Source organism: Myotis lucifugus, unplaced genomic scaffold (genome assembly GCF_000147115.1).
Source record: "Myotis lucifugus unplaced genomic scaffold, Myoluc2.0 scaffold_223, whole genome shotgun sequence".
NCBI classification, from domain to species: Eukaryota; Metazoa; Chordata; class Mammalia; order Chiroptera; family Vespertilionidae; genus Myotis; species Myotis lucifugus.
The window spans coordinates 726,283-742,667 of NW_005871271.1; the positions used below are offsets into that span (position 1 = coordinate 726,283).

Genomic DNA, 16,385 nt, shown 5'->3' on the forward strand with positions numbered 1-16,385 from the left:
CATCTGGCCACCTTCTAGGAGAGAGGCCAGAAGTGGACTTAAGCTTCTGGAAACGGTTCTTTGGCTGGCAATGAGCACATAAGCCTAAGAATACATGTGATGTGTGGATGCTTTTGTGGCATCCTACTTAAGTGATCACTGGAGCAATAAAGCTCTTTAACTGGCCATCCTTTAGTTTCATTTGTTCAGGTCATCATAACTAAGGATGGCAAAGCCATACTTGAAGTCAATTAAAAAACTCATGGGATCATTTGTTTTTTCTTCGGTAATAATAAATCACAAAAAAAATCCTGCTGGATACCTACAGTTAATGTTATTACTTTGATCATAAGGCATATATATATATATATATATATATATATAGTAAACAAGATTATGTCCTGCTTACTTTCAGAAAGTCAATAGAATATCGGAACTTATAATACACTTCATTTATTTACAGAATAATTTTTGGCACATTACAATGGTTTTTGTGCAAAGAAAAAATTATGTCATGGACTACTTCAGTTTTAAAAATTAGTATCTGATTTATCAAAGTTACAATTTCACATTCAAAAGCCTAGCTCTTCAGGCTTTTATAAAAAAGGTTCAATGAACAAATCTTATTAATGTATTTATAAACCTGCTAAATTTTAACCAATTTCAAGTGAGCCTCTGAAACTTAAAGGTTGCTTTAAAAAATGTAACTCTATTACAAAAATATATACAGTAGGTACTCGGGTTACGTCGGAGATCCGTTCCTTCAGCGCCACATAACGCGATTTTCGCCGTAAGTCAGAACCCACCTACATAAGCACCTACGTCACTCACATGGAGCACATACGCAGCAGTAATGAAGTGAAACAGTAAAAAAAATTTAAAAGACAGATAACAATTCCTGACCTTTACTTGTGGTAAATAAATAATAAAAAACATAAAGCACATATGTACATACGTCGAAATGACGGAACTTTTTTTTTTTTAATAAATAAATGGGAGATAGTGACGTAACCACGAAACGATGTACATCGAGTCCGATGTAACCCGAGGACTGTCTGTATTTCATTTTCTTTTTAAATACAGGGGTGGGCAAAGTAGGTTTACAGTTGTAATACAAATAAATAATATAATAGTTGATAAATAAATAATACAGCCCTGGCCGGGTTCTTCAGTGGTTAGAGCATGGGCTCTTGGACCAAAGGGTTGCGGGTTGGACTCCCAATCAAGGGCATGTACCTTGGTTGCAGGTTCAATCCCAGGCCCTGGTCGGGTCGAGAGTGGAATGCAACCAATCGCTGTGTCTCTTCCCCTTCCTCCTCCCTTCCATTCCCTCTAAAAATCAATGGAAAAAATGTCCTCACTCCTTGGGTGAGGATTAAAAAGTAAGCAAACAAATAAATAAATAAGCAATCCTATATAATCCTATATAATAAGTCTAATATGCTAAGTGTCCGGTTGACCGGTCAGCTGTTCAACCAATCACAGCATAATATGTTAATGACTAGTAGCCCAGTGCACGAAATTCGTGCACTGGGGTGGGGGGTGGGGGGGAAAGGGGCCCCTCAGTCTGGCCTTCACCCTCTCCAATCTGAGACCCCCCAGGGAATGTCCAACTACCTGTTTGTGCCCACACTTTTAACAGATAACAGCTCCATTGTTGTTTCTTTCTCATGCTTAAAACCATTGGAATTAGTAGGTATTCAAAGTGTGTATACATTTTGGGGGGACACCCTGTATATCTCTAGTCAGCAGTGAAAGAAATCAACAGCAGATTTGGAACCCCCAGACAGGGAACCTTGCTCACTCCCCACATGTCTCCCCACTTCACTTTCCACCTTCGTGGGCAGCAGGAGAATCAATGTTTTCTCTCATTAATTCGGAAAAGCACGTCCTGTCACCCGCTGCCCGGCAGGAGTGAGCTAGGCCACAAGCAAGTGAGGCTCAGTCAGGGCAGCCTTCGCTCATGGGTGCTGGCACCCAAAGTGCACATTCCTCCTCTACAGTCGCCCTGACTATCCCACTGTTTCACTGAGAGGACGGAATTCCTCTCCGCCTCTGGGTTCTTGATCTTGAACGCTGACCGAAGGCACCTCAGCGAGAGCCGCCCGCGCCCACCAGGTGTGTCTGTCTGCACCTGCTCCTGCCTCAGCACCTGCATTAACACCCCAGAGGTGATCTCATAGCTGCACTGGCCTCCGTGGGAACAGGGCATCACCACTCCGCCCTCTCACTGTCATCTCACAGGCACCCACCCTCAGCACCCAGAACACCCAGACACTCTCCAAAGGATGTGAGTGCATCAGAGGGAATGTGTGCACATCCTGTGGGGGTGTTAGGCATGCCGGGTTGATGAAAGTGCGGTGGAGAGGCGGGGGGAACTTGTGCATGCCTTGGTTTGCAACTGTTGCAGGCGCGGGAGGGTGACAGTGTGCTGGGGGATGTTCGCATGCCAGGGGGGATGTGCACACCTGAGGCCTCTGGCTTTGCAGATCCGCAAACCCCCGTGGTGCGGCCAGGAGGACGTCAGTCTGGCCCGCCACGGTGGCTGTCCCTGGGATCCTGCACCTTCTGGGCCAGAGGCGGATCTTGCGCAGCCACCCCTGGGCGCTGATGGCCTGCAGGCGCTACTTCAGCTCAGCCTGCAGGCTCCGCTTTGCGCACTCACAGCTGTCACCACCGCCATGTGGGGAGTACAGGCCGCCCTCCGCTGGCCTGCCTCCCCTGTCTAGAGGCTCTCTGTGCTGCTCACCTGCCCAGAGTGACTGGGGCTGGGCGGAAGCCAGGAGTCCTGCCCTGCCCAACCCCGGCTGATCCGCAGGGTCACAGATCCGTGTCTTGGTCCCGTGGACAGCCTCAAGCACTGCTCCCCGCCCGGCAGGATCACAGATCCGTGTCTTGGTCCTGTGGACAGCCTCAAGCACTGCCCCCCACCCGGAAGGGTCACAGATCCGGGTCCCGGGACCGCGGACAGCCCCAAGCACTGCCCCCCGCCCGGCAGGGTCACAGATCCGGGTCCCGGGACCACGGACAGCCTCAAGCGCTGCCCCCCGCCCGCCAGGACATGGATCCGGGTCCCAGACCGCCGACAGCCTCAAGCGCTCCCCGCCGCCCGCCAGGTCACGGATCCGGGTCCTGGACTGCGGACAGCCTCAAGCACTGCCCCCCGCCCAGCAGGGTCATAGATCCGGGTCCCGGACCGCGAACAGCCTTGCCCTTGCCCGCTGCCGCCCGCCTTCAGTATGCAAATTAGCCGCCATCTTGTTGCTTCAGGGTGGGGGTCCCCACTGGGGTGCCTGGCCAGTCTGGGTGAGGGGATGATGGCTGTTTGCAGCTGGTCACACCCCCTTCAGGGTGGGCGACCCCACTGGGGTGCCAGGCAAGTCTGGGTGAGAGGATGATGGCTGTTTTCAGGCTGGCGGGCAACTGAGGCTCCCAACCTCTCCTTTTTTTCTTATTCTGGGATTTATTTACCTTCTATGGCTGTCTATGGAGCCGGTTTTAGCTCTAAGGCTCGGCTCCAGCTGTGAGACCTCCGCCGCTGAAAGCAGGGATCTGGGTTTGTTTGGGTTCTATACTTGTAACACTGTTGCGATCCTGCTGGCTGAAGCCTGGCTGGCTGAAAGCAGGTTTCTGGGGAATGTTTACCTTCTATATTAGCAATAATGTTTCTTAGAGTTGCAGCTCAGAGGCCGGCAGCAGCAGGCGGGGAACCTTGGCTTCCTCCGTCACTGGAGCAAGCAAGCCTCCTGTTCACTTCAGGTGTCTGGCTGCCGGCCGCCATCTTGGTTGGCAGTTAATTTACATATCTCCCTGATTAGCCAATGGGAAGCGTTCGGGGCCACGGTCAATTTGCATCTTTCTCTTTTATTAGATAGGATATGCTAAGGCTGCTCAACCACTTGCTATGATGTGCACTGACCACCAGGGGGCAGACAGTCCACTGGTCGACCAGTCGCTATTATGTGCACTGGCCACCAGGGGGCAGACACGCTCAGACTGGTAGGTTAGCTTGCTGCTGGGGTCCGGCTGATCGGGACTGAACAAGATGGGCCGGACATGCCCTGGAGCCCTCCCACGGCCCCTCCCCGGCTGGCCAACCTCCTGCATCCCTCCCTGGCCTCAATCGTTCACCAGTGGGGTCCCTCGGCCTGGCCTGCACCCTCTGGCAATCCAGGACCCCTCGGGGATGTCAGAGAGCAGGTTTTGACCTGATCCCGCAGGCCAGGCCGAGGGACCCCACTGGTGCACGAATTCGTGCACTGGGCCTCTAGTACAAGAATAAACTGTGTTTTATATACTCATAACTGTAAACCTACTTTTATCCACCCCTATATGTCAACTATCTAAATAAGCCTCCCCAGGTATTTAACTCTTATGAAGCCAGCAAATTAACCTGTAAGTATAGTGAATCTAAGGTTCTTGAAAACATTCTGATATTATTTAAAAACTTAACTATTTTTCTTATATAGTTTAACATATCACCATTGTAAACCAATTACACAATTTAAATTGGAACCACAAGGCTAACCTGTTTTATATATACTAGAGGTCCAAGCGCACGATTAAATCGTGCACGGTTAGGGTCCCTAGGCCTAGCTGCAATCAGGGCCGTGTCTAACGCCCAGCATCGCTCCTCCACCTCCGTGGCCCCTGCCCTGTGAACCTCCACGCGCACAGACTCCGCCCCGCGAGGCTCCTTGGCCTCAGCCGTCCACGCCCCGTGATGCTCTTCCACCTCAACAGCCCCGCGAAGCTCCATGCTTACAGCCCCCACCCCGCCTCCACCACCCCACGACGCTCCACGCTTGCTGCTCCTGCCCCGCGATGCTCCTCCGCCTCAGCCACCCCAGGAAGCTCCACGCTAACAGCCCCCGCCCCGCAAGGCTCCTCGGCCTCAGCCACCCTGTGAAGCTCCGTGCTCACAGCCCCTGCCCTGTGAGGCTCCACAGCCTCTGAGGCCCTGCCCCGCCACACCGTGAGAGCCAGACTGGTCCTTTGGTCATTTGGGCCCACAGCTCCCTCTTCCGCCGCCGCACCACGGGCAGCCGGGGGCCCACAGTTCCCGCTCCCTCAGCTCCCTAGCCTGGTGTTCAGTCATCCATCTGGTCATTTAGGTCATGATGGACCCTGGCTCTTTATATATTAGGACTAGAGGCCCAGTACATGAAAATTCGTGCACTCAGGGGGGGTCTCTCAGCCCGGCCTGCACCCTCTCATAATCCGGGACCCCTCGGGTAGGGTCGCTAGGCCTGGCTTGAGATCAGGACCTAGCAGGACTTTCCTTCCCCCAGCTGCAGGCAGCTGGCCCCACCCCCACCACTGCCACTGCTTGCCATCTGTGCAGTGCTGCCCCCCCTCCGCTGCCACCGGTGGCCTCCCTCTGCAGGCAACAGTCTGGGGTGCGATGGCTTGGCTGGCCTGGGCCTCCCTCCTTCTTTGCTGGGGGGCGGGGCCAGCCCTGCAAGGGGCCATCTGCCTACCTGATCGCCCCTAACCATTGGCCTGCCTACCTGATCACCCCTAACCACTCTTCCTGCCTGCCTGATTGCCCCTAACCACTTGCTTGGGGGCGGGGCCAGACCTGTGAGGGGCCATGGTGGTCTGGTCTCTGGTCGTTCCGGTTGTGATGCCTGGACTTTTATTAGTATAGAATAGAGGCCCGGTGTACGAATTCGTGCACCAGTGAGGTCCCTTGGACTGGCCAGCAATAGGGGCTGATGGGGGTGGGAGGAGGAACCGTGGGAGGTTGGCCAGCCGCAGAAAGTTGGCTGTGGGAGTGCACTGACCACCAGGGGGAAGCTCCTAGGTTGAGCGTTTGCCCTCAGGTGGTCAGTGCATGTCATAGCTACCAGCTGGTCATCCAGTCATAACAGTCACTTAGGCTTTTATATATATACTAGAAGCCCAATACACAAAATTCACGCAAGGGGCTCTGCCCTCGCAGCCATGGCTGCCCCAGCCAGTCCTCGCAGCCCCGGCCGGCCCTCGCAGCCCCAGCTGCCTTGGCTGACCCTCGCAGCCCCAGCTGCCTTGGCTGACCCTCGCAGCCCCAGCTTCGTCCAGGAGGTCATCCGGAAGGACATCCAGAAGGTTGTTCGGCTGTCCAGTCTAATTAGCATATTAGCTCTCTATTATATAGGGTAGGTGCTAATTATCCTCAAAATGGCAAAATTTTAAAGATATTAAATAAACTTAGAAAAAAAGACAAAATTCTTAAGTTTGAATTATTTCATCACCTCTGTTTAATTCTAGTTCTTCCTAGGGTTAAAGATACCCACTAAAGTAACAATGTCATCCCAAGAGAATTAGAGACCACCTTTCCAAGAGAATATGAAGTTTATCTTATCAGGGGCCTGAGACAGAAATGTTGGCAGGAATGCCAGCTCCTAGACATCTAGGGTGATTTTCCTGACCACAGTGAGAGCAGACAGAGTCCTCTTTTATGTCAATAAAGTCTCTCAGTCCCCAAATCCATGATTTTAGAGTCCATGTCATTTGTTTTTTAGTACACTAATTCTCAAGTCTGATTTGAATATGGGCTTTCCCTCCAAGTTTTATCATCCCTTGATTAGATTCAAAACATCTATTTACTGTTTGATTCTATTATAAATTATTTGCATATTCTTCCTATTTGGAGGGTCTACAACTCTTACCTCTATTAGATGATATCAAGTTGGATTCTAGTTCTCATGAGTCACTGAGTTCTGCAGTCATTTCTAAACTCATCCTTATGATTTATCTTGCATTATATCATGTAAGTCAAGGAGGATACCAAGGTGATTCCATTAAGAATGCAAAGCCTGCCCTGGCCAGTGTGACTCATTTGGTTGGAGCTTCGTTCTGTGCACCAAAGGACTGTGGGTTCAATTACCGATCAGGGCACATACCCAGGTTGTGGGTTTGATCCCTGGTAGGGGCACATATGGAAGGCAACAGATCTATGTTTCTCTCTCACATCAATGTTTCTCTTTCTCCCTTCCCTTCTTCTCTCTCTAAAGTCAATAAAAATAAAAAATAAAAAGAATGCAAAGCCTATGAGGGAGAAAGATATAAAAGGGAAAAAATCACAGTACAATATGGTAAATGCCGGGCCAAGATGTACCAAATGCTATCAAAACTCAGAGGAAAAGGGAATCATGCCTGAAAGACTGAAGCCATAGAACAAGTCATTGCCAGGCACGCTTTACACATAAGGCTGTCAGAGAAGAGCTTAAATTGGTCATTGAAATCTATTATGCAGGCAAGAATCCAATGGGCTTAACTGGCAGATGTAAAAGACTTAAATGACAAAGTACCTACACCACCAGGCTGATAGAGTTATATATATACAGACAAGTTACTCTAATAAAATTTTAGAGGTAGAAGGGGCCTTTATAAGATTACTATAACTTTCATGTTAGAAGGAAGAAAGAAAGGTAAAGTGGATGGCCTGAAGTCCTCTAGCTAATTGTTCATAAGCCTGAGTCAAAGTTCTAGAACTTACCAAAAAATGTACTTCTATTCTTTCTTTCTTTTTTTCAAAAAATATGGAACGCTTCACAAATTTGCGTGTCATCCTTGTGCAGGGGCCATTCTAATCTTCTCTGTATCGTTCCAATTTTAGTATATGTGCAGAAGCGAGCACTGTACTTCCATTCTTAAGTGCATAATCACCCCTGACCCTAAATAATAATGCTGAGTAAAAAAACAGAATATAATATAGTCTCTCAGCATTAAAGCTGACAATGGCAATGGCAAAGCCAACAATTCCACCCGACTGGCCTGAGTTGTGGAGGGGTATCCTGCCACATGTTAGGTTCAGTGATCTCACCACATGAGGGACTACACTGAAGAGTTTAAAGAGAGTAAAGGATGGTTTCAGGAAGCACAGTTTAGTTTTTGACTGTTCAGAAAATCCCACCTCTTGGTTTACTTCTCACTCTCAGCTTCATGTGAATGTTGCACATTTTAAGTAAACTAAAATTACTTTGCTTCAATTGAGCTTTGATTAAATAAAAAATCCAAAATGTAACAACATGCAGCAAATTTGGTTACTATATGCCAGAAACAGTGGCAAGCATCCTAAATGCTTTATCTCATTTAATTCCCATGATAAGGCTGTTACTGTCTCAATTTCCCAGATAGGACTTAGATTACACACTTTGCTCAAGATGTTGGTGGAACCAAAATTCAAAGCCAGGCAGATGGCCCTGACTCCAGAGTCCAATTCTTAACCATTATATTTTACTGCTGAAGGCAAAGAAAAAGTACACCAGAGGTTGCAAAAGAACTGCACAGAAAGTAAATGCCCGTTTTAAGCGAACTCAGTGTGAAATGTCTGACAAGTTCACAAACATACCTTATATCGTAGCGACCCAAAACAAATAACTCTATCATTACCTCAGACCCACAGCCTATTTCAATTATGCAAGGTAATGAAAGATTGGCATATCATATAGAAAAATTACTTCTAGGATAGGAGGTAATGTCCACTGCTGCTGTTGAAGCTCTTCCTTTTGTTTCGGTGTGACTTTGACCTTCTTCAAATGCAAAGGTCATCCTCCTTTGAGCTACTCTAACCTCCATTACACCATGAGTAATTGGAAGCTGATTCTATGTATGAATAAGAGGATGGAAAAGAATTGTCTTGAATAATCTCTTTATGCTCTTTCAATCCCTCAGGATTTCAAAACAGTTTCCCTCTCTGCATTCACACTCTCTGCACTAAGAGGACAGAATGAAAAGCAAGGGACAGTTGATATCTAAATAACTGGAAACTAGGCCTAACGGAGGACCGGGCAAAGAACAGAAAATGCTATCCATGGACATGCAGTTCTTTGCTCTATGCCTCTTAGTGAATGAAAACCTACCCTTGCATCTTGCTCCAGATGGTATGATTGCTTTTGAACATTTGGGGATATTCTCCTAGCTGTCTTGCCTACAATACTTGAATTTCCTGGGTGAAGGATGAAACAGTTAATCCTATGCTTGCCCTGCAAAATAGGGATGGATTCCTTGATTGTAGGGTGGAGAACTAGAAAACAAATATTGTTCCACAGCTTTTCCAGATAGCTTCCTCTTGCGGTACAAGCATTCCTAAGAATATGTAACTATACTAACGCTTTCCATCTACACTGTCACATTGGAGCTTCACAATATAATTGGGTTAGTCAGTGGCAACGCCGGGACTACCCAGTTCTCCTGATCTCCTCCCCTCTCTGGTAATTCTAAATACAATGACGGTGAACTCACAAGCCTAAACTGGCTTAATCCACTACTCACCAGCCTCTGACCTTCTCTGAGCCGTGACATAACCTTCTGGCACACTCTCTGACCCGCAACAGAACGCACAGCAAATACGGATCGACTTCATTAATCTCCCCACCTGAAATATCACTAGGAAGTCGAAATCTCGGCTTTGGCGCTCCCATCCCACAAAGGCCTGCATTTTTTACTTAGGCATTTTTTTATGGATATAGAATTTGCCCCAAATGTCGCAATTTCCTTTTGCCATGGTCCCGGAGTAGGCCCCTCCTGAGTTACCTCTTGATGGTGATATTTCGGAAGAGTGGGTACCACGCGGAGAACTGACAGTGCAGCACCTGCTCCTTCTTCATCCTCCAGCCGCCGCTGCTGCCTCTGCGTCCAGCACCTCCCGGAACCTACTTCTCCAGCCCCGGAAGTGCCCGCCGAGCTATTTTGGCTCAAGAACTCTTCCGGTCCCTACAGCAAGGAGGAAGTGGCAGGGAAGGGAGCAGAGGGGGAGAATTGTGGGGCGTACTTTCAGAGCGCGCTTGCACACGCACACAAACACCCGAGTCCGCTCCCCGAGAGGCGTCCCGGAAGAGTTAGGAGACTTTCAGAAGTGCCCGCCCGCTTCCCTCCTAGAGGCGCACTGCCCCGGAAGGTAATCGGCTAAGGCTCCGTCCCGGCGTGGGTTGGACGGGTGCCGGGAGGGCGCGCGTGCGTATCCTCATAACTGCGAGCGCGGCTACGTCTCATGCGGTGGCACCGGCTTCCCTGGAGACTGCAGCCTCGGACTCGTGCATCTTCTTTCGTCTTCCTTCCCTTCACCCCCCCCACCTTGGAGTAGGTAACTGGGCGCGGGCCAGTCACGTAGTAGACCTGTGGGGGGAGAGGGCGGGCGCTCTCCTGGAGCGTGCGGGCAGCCACGCGCGCCTCTCCCGGCGCCGCTGCGGCTCGTGCACAGGCTCGCGTCCTGGGCAGCGAGGGGCGGCGGCCGCGGAGGCGCGGAAAGGAGGGCCACGTTCCTAGGGGGATCCGCGGGCCGCAGTAGAAGAGCGTGGGCTGTCCGGTGTAGAGAAGTCAGGAATATCACAGTTAAATATTGATTTGCGTGCGGTGGTTGAAGCATCTGCAGAGAGGAGGGGAGTGACCCCGCTTCTTTCGTGAGGGGAGTTAGGAGAGATTAGGCAAGAACCCCATCTGTGCGGCCCTAGGGAGGGAGACTTGGGAGTATAAGAGGAGAGGTACGTTTGGAAAACAGGGAAGGAGAGAGGTTTCTCCTGTGAGCGTCGGGTTCATTTACACCAGCCCCGCAAAAACAGCAGGAGAAGCCTGGTTCCGTCAGTGTCCGTGCCATGCCGGGATAATAGGACTGGCAGAATCCTGGTCTAACTTCCAATGTCATTCCTTTGCCTCCTCCCTCCCCGTCACCCTATCATCTATTTTCCCTACTCCTTCCGGAACGGGGTATCCAGTAGCGCCCAGAAAATAGACTATGAAGGAAGTTCACTTTTGTTTCTTTTAAAGAACGAAAGAAAGGACTAGCTGCTGAGAAACCTGGCCCTTGACTCGCCTTGGGCTTACCCCAGGCACCTGTGCCTAAAGACGCGCCTGTTAGAGGTCTCCTTAAAAACTTCACACCTGACTGCTCCATCTAAGCAGTTTTAAATTGGAAAAGGAAGAGCCGACTGCAGGCCTCTCTAAAAGGTATTCATTAGAGTAATTACTAGGTCCTCTGCCTGCCTGGAGTTGGAAATTATTCCGCTCGGGGATATGCATTTGTTTCATGTTTTGTTTTTCTCAAAAATGTTGCAGGCTCTTTTCCTTTAAAGATATAGTTTCAAAGCAGAGGTACATAGGTTATAATGTTGCAGTGTTTGTTAAGGGAGAGGGCAGCGGTAGTGGTTCCTAAGTAATTCTGAGATCCACGATCATGCAGTCCTTTCTGTTTTGAAGGGGAAAAAGAAGCAATATTCCACATATGTTCGGAGAATGGTACCAGACCAATAGTAACCTCATGCCAGGTGGGGCAGTCACTCAAATATTGTTGGGATTAACCTAGGAATCAATAGGTTACAGCGAAGGAAATGTTAGCACTGGTGAATTTGGGTAAGGTATTTTCTCTTGAAAATAGGAATTAATAGATGTATAGGAGGAAGAAACCCAAAACATAGTCACTCTGGAAGGAGTAATACAGTAATAGCCCAGGAAACTTTAGTGTGGAGGTTTGTTCAGTGACTTTAGTATTACAACCGATTTAATATAACTTGTTACACATTTAACCAGCTTCAAATACATTGACACTCCAAACAGATACTCCAGTATTTTTAATGGATTCAGCAAAATTCACTTTCACTATTTTTTAGCCACAGTGTTTGTCTTTACTTAGCCATAAAGTGTTTATATTCATTAAGTTTCTTCAATAAAACCTTTACAACAATGGAAATAGTTGCTTTTTCTCATGCATGTCAAAAAAACATCTTTAGCCAAATGATTGGGTGTTATTGTGCAATTACAGATTAAATAATGGGGGAAAAAGACATTTTCTCTGAATCCATAACATGACTGATCCTTCTATGTTAATATTTCCAACTACCTGCTGGTTTCCTCCACTTGGAAATCTAGCCAAAATCTTAAACTTAGTGAGTCCAAATTTGAACAGTGCACCACCCCTTTCTTCTTCTGATATCCCAATGTCCTTTAAGATCATCTTAGAATGAGCTTTGGAGACCCCTTCCACAGAAACTGTTTTAGGAAAAGTAATAAAGGCTCATCTTCAAGGAAGTCAATCTTTTCTTTTGACGGCTACCACCCTAGACCTCTGCTATTCCAAAAGTTTCTTTCCTGTAACCCATTAAACTTCCCAAGGGTAATTAACAGCCAGTTCACTTTTACTCAGCTTAACCTCCACCCCTGCCAAACACACACACACACACACACACAAACTTTCAGTGCCTTTCCATCATTCCTGTACTTATTAAGTACAGGAAGTCTTCATTTATCTGAGGATAATCATCAGCAAAGAAAAGCTCGCTTAAAGTGAATCTATTTGATGTCCAAAAATCTTACCATAAACTATACAAAATAAGGATTAATCAAAATACTACCTATAAAAAGCCCTAAATTTTAGTCTTATGATTATAACCAAAACTATCAAATAGAACTATACTAATTGAGTCTCTGTTCATTATAATCACTTCTATGCAATTATCTGAAAGAATGTAGTGGCATCTTAGACATGTCCAAGCATTTGATAAACGTTTGACTTTAACACACAATCATAAAGTTACTTTTGCAAACACTGATCCTCTCCCAGTTAATTTCTTTCATAGTGCCTTGTTGATTTCTCTACCCAGTGACTAACTGCCTGACCTTCATTTGTCAATCAGATGCTTTGCTTACGATTTGAGCTCCTATGTCTATTATTTGGCTGAAAATAAATGGTGTTCATAATATTTAACTTTCACCAGGGAAAGATTAGCCAACATATAATTTCATGTTGAGATTTTTGCTTCATTTTGCAACCTCAGCAAGTTGCAAATTGAGATTCAAGAATGGTAATAATTTGAATAAAACTAATGAGCCTGAGTCCAAATATCACAGCCTGGCTTTTGAGATTCTCAGTTTAACTTCTTGAGTCTTAACTTCCACTGTCCAACTGTTTTTACTAATAGTAAAATACTCAAGTTTGTTAAAAAGTAATCACTTATCTTCCTCCCTTCAGTAGAGAACTGTAAAGCTAACTCCAAGAGCAGCAACAAGAGTCTAGCCTGCCAGTTAGGATTTTACCAAAAAAATTCTGAGATGTTCTAAATTAAAATTACAGCTTCCACAGAGTGAGAGAAAGAGACAAAACAGCTGTGGAACAGCTCTCACAAAAGATTGCTCACATTCCTGTATATCTGTTGGAATTTAGAATTAATTTCCAGGTGGCTATTTCTGGATTATCTAAAAGGATTGCAGCCAGGTACTGCAGAAATCCAGGAGCCTCCACTTATTTGCACATGAACTTCCCAATCCTTAGGAGCCCACACTTCCTTTCAGACTCTTGCACATCCTGGAATTAGCCCCTCTTACCATTGTCCATTCTCTTTGTCTATAGCTACTAGTAATATAAATCCTTTCAGAATGGCTTAAATACCTTTTTTTCTCCTACCTGATCTATAAAAATGCTTGCAAAACCCCAGGGAGAAGACAGACATATTGTCTCTCCGACCTATCCATGCTGGGGTGGTTTAAATTCCATACCCCAAAAAGTCTTTTTTTGTGTGTGTGTGTAAAATTGGTCTTATAAACCCTTTCTTTAAAAAAAAAAAAAAAAAGGCTAAGCTGTGGTAGTTAAAAAATTTTAACAGGTTGTTGGATGCTTTATTTGCCTGCAAATTTGGGAGAACAGGGCAAGCATTCAGCCAAATCCAGCCGTTGGAAATGTGTTATCCATTATATGTGGGGTTTGTTTTGTTTTGGGTTTTTGTTTTTTGTTGTTTTTGAGGGGTTAGGGAAGGAAAGCTTGAGAACCACAGGGCTTGCCCCAGATGATGTCTCTGCTTTGTTCATGGTGGTTCCTTTTCCTTGGAATGCTTTCCCTGCCTCTTGGTCTGCAAATCTCAATATCAACCTGCCTTTTAGTGGTAAGTAGCCTTTTAAAAGTCTACAATTTCCCCCACCTCCCAAGTGGATGTATTTGCCCTTCATTTAAAGTACCCTGCTATTGCATTATCTCTACAGCAGACATTTTCCCCTGTGGTTGTTTGCTAAACTGTTAAGATTCCCAAGGACAAAAATAGCAGTCAATTTGCGCTTAATATATACTCAAACATTTTCAACTGCCCATGCTCAAAGTTTGAGGTTCCACTGTACAAGAATTCTAAATCCTGTAGCATTTTCCCTCACTACAGTTTTTGTGCCCTGAAAAAATCATAACATTTGACATACCATAGACCTTCACTGTTCAAACCAAACAGTTAAAATGGCTTATGTGAATTAAAACAGTAAAGCATTGCCCAGCCAGTGTGGCTCAATGGTTGAGCATTGACCTATGAACTAGGAGGTCATAGTTTGATTCCCGGTCAGGGCACATGCCCGGGTTGTGGGCTTGATCCCCAGTGTGGGGTGTGCAGGAAGCAGTTGATCAATAATTCTCATTATTGATGTTTCTGTCTCTCCCTTCCTCTCTGAAATCAATAAGAAATATATTTAAAAAAAAACAAAAACAGAGCATTTAACATTATGTACATGAGTATTTTAAGTATAACAGAGCAAAATGCAGATGACCTTAAATTCTGGCTAATGAAGTGGATAAGATTCAAGTTAAACTTTACTTTTAAATCTCAACATAACCTTGCGACAGCTTAGGAAAGCTGCTCTGTCTCAGTAATGAAGACAGGAGTGTGAGGCATGGAATGGAAACCTCATTTGTTTCTGCAACATGTTACTTCTAGTGACTAGTCCCCCATTTAGAAATGGTGCTAAAAATAATTTTTTCTGTTTCTGTAATACTTCTGAGATGCTCTTATAATCCTGAACATTCTGGAAATCAGTACAGTATATACATTTTTTAAGAATATATTTTTATTGATTTCAGAGAGGAAGGGAGTGGGCGAGAGTCATTGATTGGCTGCCTCTGGCACTCCCTCTACTGGGAATCCAGCCCACAACCCAGGCATGTGTCCCGACCAGGAATCAACCACCACCTCCTGGTTCATAGGACAACACTCAACCACTGAGCCACACTGGCCAGGCAGAATATACTTTTGAAGTCACTCTTTAATCACATTTTTAATTATTCATACTGTCAATAGATTGCAACAGAATACTGTTTCCCCTTGGTGCTGATTGTATTAAAGTAATTACCTTAGAGAGGCCCAGCCCTGCTTGCCACATTTTTCCCTTTTGAATTTCTAGGTTTACCCATAATCGGGTAATTTATGTCTGTAGCTTGTTGTGTTTTTTTTTGTCTTTTAGGTCTCTACATTCTAGCTTAAATATTTTTAATACAATCTGTCTGAAACAACTTCGTAGCTACATTTGCCGACCCAGACTTATTTTTTTTTTATCCTCACTAGAGGATACTTTTCCATGATATTTTTAGAGAGAAATATCGATGTGAGAGAAACACATCGATTGGTGGCCTCCTGCACGTGCCCTGACCAGGGCCCAGGCCGGGGAGGAGCCTACAACGAAGATATGTGCCCTTGACTGGAATCGAATTCTGGACCCTTGGGTCTGCAGGCCGACGCTTTATTCACTGAGCCAAACTGGCTAGGGCTACTGTTTTGATTAAAGGCTTTTGTAATTTCAGTTTAACTAACTTGGGTAAATGAGCAGATGCAGAACTATCCTTCAGAATAACACTTCTTCACCTTTTTGGTGATCACAATCGCTTAAAAAATCTGAGGGATGCTATCTATACTAATAAAAGGATAATATGCTAATTAGGGCAGACATCTTCCGGATGTCCGTCCGGACAAAGCCACAGCGGCTGCGAGGCCCGGGGCTCAGGCAGCCATGGGCTCACGGCAACCGTGGGCTCAGGCAACTGTGAGCCCCGACAGCTGTGAGGCCCAGGGCTCAGGCCTCGCAGCTGCCGCGGCCGGCAGTGGCAGCAGCAGTGGGGTGATGGGGGCGGCGTCTTCCCTTGATCAGCCTGGTCACCTCCTGCAGAGGGAGGCCAGACTGCGGCTTAGGCCCACTCCCCTGGGTATGTTCAATTTGTAACAATGAAAATACATCCTGCATATCAGATATTTACATTACAATTCATAACAGTAGCAAAATTATAGTTATGAAGTAGCAACGAAAATAATTTTATGGTTGGGGGTCACCACAACATGAGGAACTGTATTAAAGGGTCGCAGCATTAGGAAGGTTAAGAACCACTGCTCTATACATTAGCAAACCCCCCTCCCCCCCGCCATCTTTTTCACTCTCCTTTTCTTTCTTAATCTTTCTCTATAAAACTTAGTCACCCGACAGAAATTATGTATATTGTTCCTCACTTTTTCTCCCCACCAGAAGGTAAACTCCTGCAGGGCAGGGCCTTTGCTCTGTCCACCACTGTATTCCTAACACTAAGGATGTTCTCTCACTTTCAGTGGCTCTGCCACAAGCTGCTTTAGCCAAGTTGCCTAAGATATTCAATTGGTTATGAATATTAATTAGTTGTGCATACTTCTTCACAA

At 46.3% G+C, this 16,385-nt stretch overlaps 2 protein-coding genes and 1 non-coding gene across 12 annotated transcripts in view; 1 reads left to right on the forward strand and 2 right to left on the reverse strand.

Annotated features, from left to right (window-relative positions):
- The window catches only part of CDC123 (cell division cycle 123), a 71,550-nt gene extending 61,779 nt beyond the window's left edge, over positions 1–9,771 (reverse strand). For 2 of the 4 annotated variants that reach the window (XM_023761959.1, XM_006098212.3), the window contains exon 1: positions 9,502–9,630. In XM_023761959.1, the coding sequence (XP_023617727.1) occupies positions 9,502–9,575 (74 nt within the window). In that variant the 5' untranslated portion in view covers positions 9,576–9,630. Of the gene's footprint in view, positions 1–9,501 lie in introns of all 4 variants that reach the window. The other 2 variants (XM_006098210.2, XM_006098211.3) reach the window with 2 other exon arrangements.
- LOC111827824 lies at positions 7,500–7,603 on the reverse strand. Its single transcript, XR_002831544.1, has one exon. It is a non-coding gene; the product is annotated as a U6 spliceosomal RNA (small nuclear RNA).
- The window catches only part of NUDT5 (nudix hydrolase 5), a 38,085-nt gene continuing 31,394 nt past the window's right edge, over positions 9,695–16,385 (forward strand). For 2 of the 7 annotated variants that reach the window (XM_014463849.2, XM_023761964.1), the window contains exon 1: positions 9,891–10,047. The gene's annotated coding sequence lies outside the window, so the exon portion shown is untranslated. Of the gene's footprint in view, positions 9,866–9,890; positions 10,052–10,731; positions 10,912–16,385 lie in introns of those variants that run through there. The other 5 variants (XM_023761960.1, XM_023761961.1, XM_006098209.3 and 2 more) reach the window with 5 other exon arrangements.